The 14,791-nt window shown below is 41.6% G+C and overlaps 1 protein-coding gene across 1 annotated transcript in view; it reads left to right on the top strand.

Annotated features, from left to right (window-relative positions):
* Nucleotides 1–961: 961 nt before the first annotated feature.
* Nucleotides 962–14,791, top strand: part of iglon5 (IgLON family member 5) — a 103,201-nt gene continuing 89,371 nt past the window's right edge. Inside the window, exon 1 of the mRNA XM_040030435.1 lies at nt 962–1,596. Coding sequence (XP_039886369.1) covers nt 1,536–1,596 — 61 coding nt within the window. The 5' untranslated portion in view covers nt 962–1,535. The remainder of the gene's footprint in view (nt 1,597–14,791) is intronic.

The following is a 14,791-nucleotide window of genomic DNA, read 5'->3' as shown; positions in this document are numbered from 1 at the left end:
GAACAGTTAATCAGCTAATATGAAAATAATACTCTCAAGGATGTGATCAATTCTGCAAAAAAAGAATGTACTCCAGGGCACTGAATAAGCTGTATGTTTCTAACTGAAAAGGCCAGCCGATGTGATGCAATATGACTGTAATGAATTGCCAAATGTTGGGAAAGTATGCAAAAAAAATGTTATCAAAGTTTTCTGAGATTCATAGCTGCCTATCTGTGTCTCCTTTTTAGCTTTAAAGCAAGATGATTAACTCACAGTGTGAATGGCCCTTTAGATCTTTACAATAGGCAACTGCTTTTTCCGCTTTTAGTACCAGATGCAGCACAGACACTAACATGTTTACAAATGGCTCATTAGGACTCCTGCATAAATATAAAGTGTCTCTCTAAATGGGTTTATGTTGCCTACCATTAAGTCAGGAGCGTAATCAGATGGGGAATTTTCTGCAGCGCCACAGACATCAATCAGTCCAGCGCAAAACTTTAAAGTGTGCGGTTTTCTCGTGCTCTTCACAAACTTCACCCTTTTCTGTATCCCCTGACATATAGTTACATCAACTGGGCAATATATTCCCACGACAAGATAGCCTGTCATTCTCCCTCATTTCGTTTTCATACATCATGTTCAAAGCCTACCAGCAGAGCCGATGTGGCTTCACCTGTCCCTTAGCCTTCACCTGTGTTCCCCTGTAGTTAAAACGCCTGCGTGTCCGCCCTCTGGACTGTTTTCTCTGAGTACTGCAGCATCACCAAACCGGCTATAAATCACATTGCATTATCACCGCGCCGTGCTTTGCCTCTCGCTGTGCCCGCCCACCGCACGGCTTCGATTGGCCGGTGCAGGTCCTTGGTCGGCCTCTCTGAGCGGGACATCGGCGCAATCGTAAATCCCGCCTCCTGCTTCGGGATCGGTGATTGGAAGAAGGGGTTTTCTGCTAACTGTCAGTCAGGCTCTTTTCTTTTCGTGAGTCTCGCATTCAGTGCTGCTGCCTGCGACGCGCTGAGTGCGGAGCGAGGAGACGCGCTGCATACCAACAGAGACATACGGAGAAGGCTAATTTTTGGCCAGGACGCACACAGACCCCATCCCGCTCTGTGCCAAAAACAAATTTATATCTGGTCATTGGACAGTTTACATTTTAACCTTTCTTCTCATGCATTTTCTGAAATATTTTTTCTGTCCTTCAGTGAACTAAAAAGCCAATCAAGTGTCTGGGATATTTGGTCTTTCTGCTGTATTTTTTTTTCTGGTTGAGAGATTTTGCTCCGAAGAAGATAAACAGCCCTACCCACCCTCTCTCTCCAACGGGAGTCACCAAAAGGAAAAGTCAAGACTGATGTTTTCATCCACTCACATGTAGAAGCGTTTGGACTATTACTGTTGACACTCGTTCACTGGGTCTTTGTTTTAATATATATATATTTATATATATTTAATCAGATTTCCCGCAACTGCACCCTAAGGGAGGAATACCGAGACATTTGGCTGCAAAAAAGGGGAAAAAAAACAAGCATAAAATCAATCAGAACTCCATCATGGGCTGCCCCCTCTTGCGGAACGTGTTTGCTGCTCTGATTCTGGTTCTGCTGTCTAAAGGTAAGTTCCTTATGAGCTACTTTAGTGATGTGCTGACGGTTCTGTGCTGCTGCGCCTCTACGCATGCATCTTTCATTTTCTGAAAAGCGGTTGTGGAGGTGAATACTAATGACGATGATGAGGAGGGGGGTGTTCTACCTGCTTGTGAATCACGCGTGTCTGCCGTGTACTACGCTCCAGCCTTCTATTTGCTTACACACGGAGATGTGGAGAAATGCTGTGTGTGTTTTTGTGCGGGCGCACACCAGTATGCGCGTACACGTGAGCGCAGCGCCAGGTTCATCTCTAAGCCAACCTCGTGGTTGAGTGTATAAGCACGAGTGATGCATATTAAGATGTTTACTACGGAAAGAATAGACTCGCATCCGCGGTCTTCTGTTAACATTCCTTTACGTGGCATGGACTGCCCGGTACCCCCGCGCGCACGACGCAGCATCAGTGCGGGTGGGGGTTGTGAAGTTAACGTGAGTAAGGGTAGTAGCAATGCAGAGAGACTCGGGAGATAGCCTGTGTTTTGTTCTCTCACTTCAAAACCAAGGTCGAGAGACACAGAGGGCTACATGTTGAAGGATGGACAGTTGGGAAGGCTTAGGGTTTCCAATATGCGCTCGCTGGGTAGTCAAGCTTTAATTCCCTGTTTTATTACTGCTATAAAACATCCTCCCCACAGCTCTACAAAAGAGACAAACACACTTCATTCATCTCCTCTGAAATTCCTCCACTTAAAACTGTTTAGTCCTCAGATAACTTTCACAGCCCACATGATGTGGAGGGTATTTAGGCTTCTTTATTATGAGGAACACAAACTTGAGTGCTGATTTTCAAAAGTCTTCTAATATCTTCCTCTAATAATCTCTCCATGCTATGGGATGTCCCACCATTTATTAACCTGTGCAGCAGATTCTCACCATGCACTGTAATTTCCCCCTGCCCATCCATCATGGACAAACACACACAAACACGCACACACACATGAGCACACAAATATACACACCTGGCTCAATTAGTCCTGCCTTAGTCCTGTGGGAAATCAGTATATAAATAAATTACTCTGGCCCTTAATAACAATAATTGATGTGTCAGTGCAATAAGATGTGAGGTTAACAACCTGCAGATGCAGACGGGCCCAAGCCCCCTTCGCCTGGGCTCCTTGTGGGCAGGAGAGCCCAGCTGGTCATGGTTGGCTTGACACAGCAAGCCCCTTCTCCACACCAGGCAGCGAGCAGACGGACTGCCCTGCAGGATGTACACAGCACACAAACACAATAGGCTCAGCACCTCACAAAACGAGCCCTGCAATCCCATTGAGTCTCGTTTCAGTTTTAAGCCGTTTGCGTTTGGACCCATGGGTTTTGTGATGTGAAGGTGTGACCGATAATTTAAGCCACAGTTGCGGAATGATTGAGTATTGATGGGAATTGTGCACACCAGATTCGTCTTGGAGAGAGTTCCTGCCTGCTCCTATGAGTTTCTGTAGGTCCACAGTGTGTCCATCTTTTGAGGTAAAGAGCATGCATTATAAAGGAAGAACAAGACTGTTAAAAGGGCACCGTTCCCTGGTTGATAAATCATGCAGCAGTGGAATAATCTTTTGAATCTGTGCCCCTGACATTCAAGCAAGTGTCGTGTGCGTGGTTTAAATGGTTAACCAAAACTGTTTAGTAGATTTGTTATTTCCTGTGAGTTTTTTATTTCCTGTTTAATGATGTACAAGATGAAAATCTCTAAATGGTTGTACGGCTTTTACGGTATGTTATTCATTTGAAGACATTTCTTCCTCTGGAGATATTTCATCCCCTGATTAATACTCATTTAGTCATTCATATTATGAATGACCAATATTTTTAAGGCAGCGGCATTGTACTTCACAGTGTCATACCAACCAGGTCAACAAAGGTCTTTTCTGTGCTGCATAACACCATTAGGCTATTCAATGGTTTCCTACTGGCTTGGCGTGTGAATGCACAAACCTCTCCATGGGTGTTGCAGCCAGACCCTGGCTTGACATCATATCTTTCTCTTCCTCATTAATTTTCTCTTTTTTCTTAAAATGCATGAGTACCATTAGGCTAGAATGGTGGATGGCCACTCATATGTGCAGTAAAATACCTGCATATTTCTTGCACAAAAGCTGCCTGCAATTACTCCAAAACTGTTTCATCAGTGAACCAGGCCAGTGATGAAAGATTAAGGCTGGAGTCGATCTCCACACACCTCCACACAAAATTAAACAATTTACCCTCTGTTCGGATGATTTCTGTTATGACAGAAACCTGAAATATCTAATAATGAGAATAACAGCCTCGCTGATTCAGTGAAAAGTGAAGATGACAAGAGAAATTGCTCCAGCTTAAAGGTCACAGCAGAGGACATTTAAGGTTATTTCAAAGGATATTATGTTAATGTCATGTCATGTATGTCATTTCACTACATATCGTACTGTGTATGACTGTGTACGTGACAAATAAAATTTGAATTTGAATTTGATTTAATGCTGTATTTGGATGTTAAAAGATTTCTACCTTACAGACATGGATCGGCTCCATTGCAAGAAATTCAACTTTGACAATATACTGAATACAAAACATAGTAAGTTACTAACATTTAAATAGCCCAACAGATGGATTTTCCCACCAACATGATAGAGGTCGTTGTAAGAGGAAGTGTGCAGGGCAGGAACACAGGTGAAAACAAGTGGGGTCGCTTTGTAGCCCGCCATCCTTATTGTTTCAGCAACATATGGGGGCCAAGTGGGGTCAATGCACATTGCACATGTTACCACGTAAGCACCTCCTTCTTCACTGTCTCCTCTCTCTCTCTCTCTCTCTCTCTCTCTCTCTCACACACACACACACACACACACACACACACAAACACACACATTCAAATGGATCACCAGTCTTGGCTTGGAGATGAAGAGAAGGGAGATGCCAGCATCAACAGATGCCTAGTGCTCCTATTCTGGAGGGGTCTCTGCTTTTTCTCCCTCCCTTTGAAATCCACGGTCTCTCTGTGCTGTTGTTCTCCATGTTTGGCTTACAAATGCTTTGCCATTTTGGCAGGTTTTATGTATCTGCAAATGTTGGAGTAAGAGGGCCTGGATTTGGGCTGAAGAGCCTTGGGGACTAAGGTTGGAGGTATAACCAGCCTTGAGAGGGCCTGTGGTCTGAATATTTTCCCTGAAGGTTTTGCTTTTTTATTTCGCTCGATGTTGTGTGGTCGACTTTAGTGCAGAGCATTGAGCGTCATAAACGGAATAATTTCCTCACATGTAGTGAAGCAGATCAGACCTAAAGAACACTCAGCTGTGACTGAGGCGGCTGTGGCTCAGGAGGTAGAGTGGGGCGTCTACCATTTGGAGGGTCAGATGTTTGCTCCCTGACTCCTTCAGTCTGCACATTAAAGTATCCCTGGGCAAGATACCGAATCAGGAGTTGCCCCTGTTTGTTGCTGTGCTTTATTTCAAACCTCATATTAAAAAAGTGCAATAGAGGGGAGAATAAAGTTTAGATTTTTCCAGTCTTAAAGTACAAGAAGAATTTTGCAAATGTACCAAATGTTATTACTTCTGACTTAAGACGGTGTGAAATCACTTGAATTGTCTAAATTAAATACTACCACCAGAAATGAAATGGCTATTGTAACTTTACTTGAATTGTGAATGCAGCACAATGAATTATGATTCATGGCAACCACTAGCAGTATTTGTACTGAATCAAGGTTTTAAGGATGCATCTCAGGGACTGTAAAATGCAACCAGTTCATTTTAATCTTTATTGTCTGCAGTAGGGAGCCTCTGCTTCCGGCATACAAGAACAGAACACTCCAAAGTTGATTGTTGGGTGCATAAAACAGATTAAAAGTGCAGTTGCGGTAGCAATAGTATTAAATGACCAAAAGACCAAAACAGAAAATGACTTCTGCTGTGTTGGTTCTTGTTGCCTTACTGTGTGAGGTTTTCCAGCCGTTTTCCAGCATATCCAATTAGTTTATCAGGGATGAATAACCCCTCAAGCAATGACCGTTTGATCTGTCATGCTGAAGCTGAAATCTGCGTCTCATAGAGTTTGAAGCTATCTGAGGTCATGGGTTCAAGTCCTTTGAGGATGGTTACCTAGAGTACTGGTGTGGTTGGTAGGTGGGTTCAGCGTCACCTTACTGCCCTTGAGATTGTTCCTGTCGGTCATGATTAACACTTTCATGGGCCTCACATATTGGTTTGGCAGGATTGGCAATTACATGTGATGTCAGTGTTATAAATAATAATTACTGCGAGGTTTGTTTACACTTATATTTATAGTTAAAATATAGGATATGGAGTTCAGCGTAATGGAAAGTAACCAGACTGCTTTCAACCTGGGACACGTGGTTATACAGACTAAAATTACCACTGTAATTCATTTTGTTACAACCTCCCCTCATCTTCCTCTTCTCCCACTCCCAGCCTGAATATGAACTTTATTGGTGGTTTCTCAGTGTTATGAATCCTTATGTTTTATTTATTCCAAGTGAAGGATCATTCAAAAGGTAGCTGAGTGGGTGTATAAGCAGTAGTAAGCAGTGGCTTGCGTATTCATCTGGACCTGTGCCCACAGAGGGACATATGGACTATTGAACATATGTGTGCACACACCGTGGAATAGTCCCTTTACTCGGGCCATTGGGAAGATGAATTTCAGCAATTTTCCCACTAAAGGTGTTAGCAGTAAAATCAATGGAAAGTCAGTGAAAACGTGACATCTTTTCATATACATCAGTGTGTCTATTAATAACTCTCAATGTTCTTCTCAATAGCATTCACATAGAGAAATCAAATAAGTCTCTGAACAGTGCAAATTTCTTCCATTTGGGCCACGAGACTTCAGTCCACAGTGCAGATTTAGCTATCTGCAGGGAAAAGGAGAAACACGAAACAGATGTTTTCTTGTTTGGTTATGTGGAGATGTTATACATTTAGGAGGAATGAATACTGTTGGAAACAGAGAAAGAGAATAGCTTGTGATTTTCTTGCCTCTATTCCGCTTCCTTCTAGTCTTTTTTTGTGCCACAGAGTTAGTGTCACTGGAAACACAATTCAGATTAGTGCAGGCGGCTTGTCCTCAGGGAGCCGGGAGGGACGAGGGTCCCGCTTTTCTCCCTGTCCTCATTACCAAAAGACAAGGAGCTCGCCGTCAAATCAATGGAAAAGGCTTAGGCACTAATGCAGGCCATGTCTGGCGATGGGACTTAGCTTTGTGTGCGTTTTTGTGCCTCGGTGTGTTCATGTCCCATTTTGTGTGTGTGTGAAAGTTTAATCATTTGTGCTACAACAGAAGGCTGGAGAAAAACATTAGTTTCAAACGACTGCTGAATTGCTCGCTGTTGGAATAACCTCAAAAGTCCTGGTTAACTGCGCTGATATTTACCATGGGGGCGTATGATAGCACAGAAGCCCTTTAATTATGCGGAGATAACGTAAGATTCATCTGTGAATCCATTTAGTCCAGTATTAACGCCGTTCCCATTGCAATTATAATGGCTCCGGGCATTGTTGCCATGGCTACTACTACTACTTCAATAGCCAGCAGTTGTGTACAACTTCCTTTACACAGGCAAAAAAAAAAAAAGTGAAAAAAAAGAGCAGCACCTTGGTCTTTCCCATCAACAGCCCCCTGCAGTGTATGTTGGTATAAAAATATGTGGAACGATCCACGTGTCTCACCGCTCAATCTGTTCCTGCTCTGCTTGATGCGGCTGCCTGTCTGTTGTTCTTGCATTTGCCTTCATCCCTCGCGTGTCTTATTTTGTTTACACAGGTAAAACTACTGGGTGCAACAAATGCTAAATAATGGTTTTACGTTGTGGATTTTCAGCCGCGCTGCTGCCTCTGACATCTCGTGGCGCTGGAGGTGTTCCCGGGTCTGCGCGAAGGGGAAGGGAGAGCAAGAAGGAAGGGGGAGAAATAAATAAAACTGAGGAAAACAGATCAATAAATATTTCAGCAGCTGCTCCCTTCACAGACTTCTCCTGAAGCCATAAGAGATGGAAAGAGAGACAGGGAATGGGGAGGGATGGATAAAGTGGAAGAAAGACAGGGGGAGAACAGGGGTAATTGTGTTCCAGACACTCATTCGCAGTGAACGAGAAAGATGGAGAGTGAACGAGAGCAACAGAAAATGGGGATAATTGTGTCCCAGACTTTTATAGACAGAGAGAAGAGGCATGAGTGAGGGGTGGAGAAGCGACACAGGGCGTGCTAACGAGCACCACATACCAACATTGTCTTCCATGGGAACAAAAAAAGCCATCTGAGAGCAAGAGAGAGAGAGAGAGAGCTCCCAGACTTTGGCACTCTATAATAGTGACTATAATAGTAAGAGTCTCTCTCTTCCTGACTTTCACGTAATTTTAATTCCTGTCAGGAGTTAGCAGCAAACCGTGTGGGTGTTTGCAGTTTGCGCAGCGAGTATCTCTAAATGATAATGAGCCGGTCAACAGCTGAGACGGCCAACATGTTGCTCCGAATCAGGCGTGGCCACTGTCATTGTCACTGTGCACCCACTCATCAGCTGATCTCTTCTCGCATTTCCATGAAGTCCTGGTGCCCAGGATGCATATTACATGCAGCTTTCGGCGCACGTAATGTATGTTTAATGCCGAGAGCAGAAAAGGAGAGGAAAAAGACAGAGGGAGCTTATGAGGATGGACAGGCCAGAGAGATAGAGGAGTTATGAAAAAATGATTGAAGGAGGGCTGTTGGGAGGGAGCAGAGAGACAGATGGTGTGAGGGAGGAAGGGGAGGAGGAATTCAAAGACCCGCAACAGGCAGTGATCGAGATGGATTGATTCTGCAGCCAGATGATTAGGTGGAATAAAAAACATGGCAGGTTTATCCTGCCAATGAAAACTGTGTTTGGGTGATATTGCTGTGAGTGGGAGTAGTAAAATTGTTTCAGGGTCACTCGTTGTGTGATATTGCAGCATTAAGGAGCTGGTGCTAATGCGATATGCCACTGATTAGGGAGTCATTCCAGTGAGGCAGCACACCTCTAATAAGACGCTCATGCAGTGTGCCCACATAATAACAAGTGGATTGGTGCTTGTCAAGAATCCAGACTACATAAAATATCATATTTAGATAGCCTTTTAAGTTGCCAACATAGCAATCAAATGTCAGCGCTACGTGTTTCGTTGTTGCTGTTTGGAAAGCTACATAATTAGGAAAACAAATCATGTTGATGCCCAGTTGCAGACAGTACTTGGTGCCATCCACCCAAGCTTGCGCTGCTATTTAGAGATATGCCACATTTCTCTTGTAGTTTGCGGCTGGCATGTGGCTCTGGCTCCAGCTGTGAAGGTGCCGGTGGGATTTCTTGTATTAAAGTGTCTATGTTAGCATGACATACTGACAGTAAAGACTCAGTTAGCCAGAATTTCACTAAGGATTTGTCTGTGACAGCCCATAAATTGTCTTGCAGGAAATGTTCCACAGCGTCTGATTCCTTTCTCCAAGCACAGTGTGTTTGATGCTTAAAAATTGCTGCAAAATCATTTTCAATCAGAAGATTAAAGAAAATACCGTATTCGTGATATCGTGGTCCTATTGTGTTAATTGGGATGTTAGGTGAGATTTCATTAAACATTCGTGCGCTATAGAATCTTAATTGGGTTTGGGAGAAGAGGCTTCCTGTATTATTGTGTTATGATATTTCACTAATTAAACGTGGAGTTGGATAACACTAAAAGCCCTTGCAGCTTTTCCCAGTTTTTGTAATACACTGAGCGAAATTCCATTAGTGTTTGGACCAGCATCGGAACAAATAGGGGCACATTTTCCGACTCTGATTATTTAAGTCATTTCAAGGATATAGCATGCTTTTAAATTGCGCTTCAATCACATTTTTCTTCCTGTATTTACTGAGGGATGCGGATGAATAGGGCTTACCTAATTTGTTGTGTAATATCATTCCAGGGGTGCCACTGTGAAGAATCAGCTTCTTTTTAACATTTCAAGGCTGTGCTACAACCCATGTCAATTACTTTATTTCTTGTCTTCTGTGCTTTAAGAATGAATATTAAATATATAAAGGGTTTTGCCCAAATTATGCTCAGTGCAATATATAATATGATTCTGGGGACGCAAATAAAATTCTCCTATCTTCCCGTCCTCATTCGGTTGCTGTTCAAGTTGCAGCAGTTATTGCAAAAGTAGAGCACACGGAAATGTATCAATAAAAATGATTGCCAGATCCTGTCATCCAAAGTCTACTGGGTTAATATAATGTTTGATATGCAGATTAAATATAGTGCTTGAAGCCACACATAGCTTTAAAATTCAAGTTTTTTAGCAACTCTCCCTTTAGAAATGACTTTGTGAAATCGTTTTGTCACAGCACCAAAACATCTCACTCTCTTCCCATCAAGGGGGCACAGGCTGTATCGATGTGACCTTTATCCGGCCAGCAGACCTTCAGTTCCATTAAGAAATAATGAAGGTGTCAGAAAAGGGCAATTAGCTGTTTAATGTTGGGCAACAGTACTCTAATACAACATAGTGTTTTTGCTGACAAGTCAATATCTATCTGACAACAAACACTGTATTTTAGGACAGACTAAAATCTTATTGGAATAGCTGGCATTTGAGAAATGACTTGGATTAAATGGGCCTCTTTAAGAAGAAGGCTATTTCTGCTGCGGTAGGTTGGAAAAACAACTATTATAGACTTTGTGATAATGTGATGATGAGATGCAAACAAAAGAAAATGTGGGAAGCATCAAGACAAACGCACGCAGACGCGCGTACACCTTTGCAAAACAACAAAACAAATTTAGTATCAGGGTGATATCAAAGCGAGACCCATAGTATTGAAGAATAAGATATTCGGATATCTGAACGGCTGGAAATAAAAAGAAACCCTTATTATGCCTCATGCTGGCCTGTTTACTGTAAATATCTGCTTGATCAAACCTTCAGTTAGCTTTGTTTGTTATTTTGAGTTTGACATCTGTAATCAGAATTGATCCGTATGCTACAGGGAGGCAGCTAAATCAGACATGACAAATGCAGGGCAGACAGTGCAGGTGCTTTCTCAATCAGGCCGACGTGATTGATCCTCTCTTGAATCCATCATGATCAAGCTTTATTGACATCGGGCTTCTATTAAGATTTCTTTTGACAGTAGAGAGAAAAGAAAGATGGCAGCTTATCACAAATGAAAAAAAAAAAGTTTGAGTAAAAGATTGTATTTCGCTTCAGCTCTACAGAGCATTTATAAAGCCCCAAAAAATGTTGAAGGACTTGTTCTAGTGCTATTGATTTTCCTTTAATTAGATTTTTTTTTCTTTTTTTACGATCAGACCAGTTTTGTGTGCTGAATTAATGTGAGTTATGATGGTGAGACCACACTTGTGTTAAGGCGCTGACTTCATACATGCAGAATTCTGGATGTAACTGAAACATAAACATTTGGTATAGAGCAGAGAATATGATTCACTTGAGAAAATCAGATTGATATCATGTACTCAATAAGAAGTACTTTTGCCAATGTCCGTCATTTAATGCCTCATTTCTGCTCCCTGAATCACAGCAAAGCTTTTATTCTAAAAATGTCTGTTGTCAGCGTTTTGACAATAGAGTTTGATGTAGCGCGATGATTTTTTTTCTTCCCCCTCTCCTTAAAGATGGGACTTCTAAATGAGCAAAGATTCCCTTTCATATGAGTGTGCTGCACGGGCTGAAAGCAGAGATGGCACAACAGAAGCTGTCAAGCCATATAGACTAAATGGCTTTGAAATGCTGCTTCTTTGAAACTGCAACATTTCAATTCAGAGGACAGCAATTATGCAGTCAAACGTGGAAGTGGATAGAATTGCATTACAGTAGCGCCACATTTAATATAATGTAAAACCCAGCCAGTTTGTGCTTCACAAGTTATGCTTTAGTGCTTAGCCTGGGGGACCCCGCAGCCCTTCTAACTCTGCCCGCACTGCCAGAGCCCGCTCTCATCTCGTACTTAAAGACACGAGTGCATAACCTAAGGACATCTGCTTGCCTTTTCTCAGGTTCCTTTGTTTCTGCAGGGATGCGGACATATGTGATAAAAGTACCATCAGCGTTGTTAAGCTGTCTGCTCTTATTACCTGGGGAACACCACATCTTCACAACCGCTAATAAAAGCTGTCCCACCCTTGCTGTGGGGCCCCGGTAACATACTCCCTTTGCAGCAAGCTTAATGAGATATTAATTACTTTATTCATGCCATGTTCGGTCCAACAAAGAGAGAGATATCCATTGGTGAATATACTCCCCTGGCGGGCTGTTCACCTTAAATGGTAATATGGCTTTTTTCAATATCACAGTAATACAAATATTTTTACAAAAGCTATACACAGATGGGCGACAAGTCAGCGGAAAACCAAGCAGCAATGTCTTACTAGGTCTCGGGCCTCCATGTACCTCTATAACGGCTTTCAGCTTTTCTTTTAGTGTGTGATCTCTGAATCCTTTGATGAGTATGGAAATTATGTGATTCATATGCTGTGACCTTTGCAGCCACAACATCTCAACACAATTGAAAACCTGTGGGAGATTTTGGACATATCAGATCGCACTCTTTAACCGTCATCCTAGATGAGAACACTCCCGCCTGGATAGAAATGTTTCATCATGTAATAAAGGTGATCCCTCAGAACAACCTGGTATTGATTTGCAGTGAATCTTCCCTCTAGCTGGACACGAGGACCTCAGACCTGCCAGAAAGTACCCCCCCCTCCCCACCCCACAGAATAATAATGCCTGTGGGGTGGAACTGAAACATAAACGAAGACAAGAGTTTAGGTTTTTCCTTAACTTTGTTAGTCGTCTTCTTCATTATTGTGGCACATTTATGTAAAATTGGCAGTTCCCAACTATGCTATTAAAATTAAAATCAGGATGTTTTGTTAAGTAGTTTAGTTTCTTTACACAAATGTTTTTTTGTAAACAATAGCACAGCACGAACATACAGGTTTGACCAAATTGTACAAATAGGACATCTGTGCTATGATCTCAGTCTCTAATTTCTTTATGAAGCACTTTTCACAGGCATGTAGTCACAAAGCGATGTACGACAAAATAGAATAAAATAAATAAAAGAAGCAGGAAGAGACACAATAAAAAAGTAGGCCTATAACAGACGAGTACAGTTAGCAGCAATTCAAAACCAAGACATGGAATAAAACAGAATAAAAGGAAATTGATCATTTAAAAAGCAGTCAACAGAAAGCTTGGTTGAACAAAAAAGTTTTTTATCTGTTTCTTAAAGGAGTCCTTAGAGTCAGCTAAATGTAGCTGTATTGGGAGACTATTCTAAAATGCTGGTGCCAGTGTGTGAAAGACTCTGCCTTTCCCCCAAGTCTTCAATCTAGTATAAAGAACAACTAACAAATTCTGAGCCTGCAATTGAAGAGTACAAGCAGCAGTGTGTTTAAGGAGAAGATGGGCTAGACAGACTGGAGCTTGTCCATTTAGTGCTCTATATGTAAGTTTAAGCATCTTAAAACCATTTGTAAAATCCACCAGGGGACAATTTAGAGAATATAAAATAGGAATAATATGAGGCCACTTACTAGAATGCAACCGTAGTCTGGTTTCAGAATTTTATATTGCTTGTAGGCGTGAAAGAGAACTTTTTATCTATGCATTTAAAAAGTGCTATGCAAAATATTAACAACTGGTACCATGTTTATTTTCTGTTTTTTACACATTATTTGTATTATTTTTTCTTATTATTATTATATACTAAAATATGGTGCTTAGCAGTTTGGATAAAGCTAATCTAAAAACCGATCTATTAATAAAATAGATGCTAACATACACATTTATGGAAATTTAAATGCATATATGGTCTTGATGAATGCTCAGTCATCCAGGTAAGTAAATCCCCCAAAGATGATTGTGTTCATCTGGATGTAGCGTTTTCAGCAAACTGAAATGCGTAACTGAAAATGCTACGTCCACGTGAACAGAATCAACTTTTGGGGAAATGCATATATGATTACATTTTAGTTCAAAGAAGTGTGAGCCACAGCTAAATTTAAAGGATAAATCCCCTGAATACACTAACACTGGTATAAAAGAAAAACTACAACCTATTAAACTGTGTTTTCAGCTCACATTTAAAACAACAAACCAATGATTGAACCTACCCGACTGAGGATGGCTTTTCCAAATGATGTCAAAACAAGATTGGCATGGCAAAGAATAAAAGCAGCTGCCCATCATTTCAAAAGCAAAGTTTAGCGTTAGATGTTGGGACGTTTGCAAGACAAGGGTACTGGGTACTGGTGTGACGTTTGAATTACATGGAAAAAATATTACTTGGGAACAGTCGATCGTGACAGTGCAACACTAAGGCAGTTACATTTCAGGGATACCAGGCTGTCCAGTTCAGAAGCACAAACTATTATGAATCTGTTTCACCTGCTTTGATACAAATGAAAGTGACAAGAGGAGCACTGGAGAGGCAAAAGCTGAGCATTTTTGCAGGTGGTGGTCACAGACCATTGCTCTCTCCTTATCCTTGCAAAACCATTATATTTTGGGGGGTTGTCGTGTTGTTGGCTCTCCCGTGCACCTGTTGTCACTTTCATTTACACCAAAGTAGGTTAAATGGATTCACAATGGTTCATGCCTGATGGTTAACTGAATTTGTGTTGTACTGTGATTGAGCGTTCCCTTATTTATTTATTTAGTTATTTATTTATTTTACCAGTGTATGGAAACTGTGTCCGAAAAAGTAATGTTTCACATTCAAAGACGGGGTTGGCAGTGACCTTTATAACAATCCCAGAGACAAAAAAAACTGCATAAATGATAATTTTTCATTTGACTGACATTTATTTGGTAAATAGATTCATGCACAACACACAGAGGCCTGTAAAATAACTGACTTTAGTAAAATAACTGACTTTAGGGTGACACTGAATCGAGCCCCGGTGTAATCCTTTTTGCATTCAGGTCAGCAGAAAGCATCACCTGTAATGGTTCCTGCATGTAAAAAAGTGGAAGGTGAGGACAAAACTAGAAGGTTAGTGGTTTCACTGTAAGGCCACTTCTGAGATGGACTGTGCTTTGTCCAAAGAATAATTGAGGCAGATAGAGTTAGCTGAGATCGAAACACAGCAGATGGAGGGTTGTGTTTGGCTGCGGTTGGTTGTTTTATTTATTAGCTCTGCC

This window comes from Simochromis diagramma, unplaced genomic scaffold (assembly GCF_900408965.1).
Source record: "Simochromis diagramma unplaced genomic scaffold, fSimDia1.1 OVJJ01000361.1, whole genome shotgun sequence".
In the NCBI taxonomy this organism is placed as follows: domain Eukaryota; kingdom Metazoa; phylum Chordata; class Actinopteri; order Cichliformes; family Cichlidae; genus Simochromis; species Simochromis diagramma.
The sequence above is the reverse complement of the archived record's forward strand: the minus strand, read 5'-3'. Positions and strand labels throughout refer to the sequence as shown.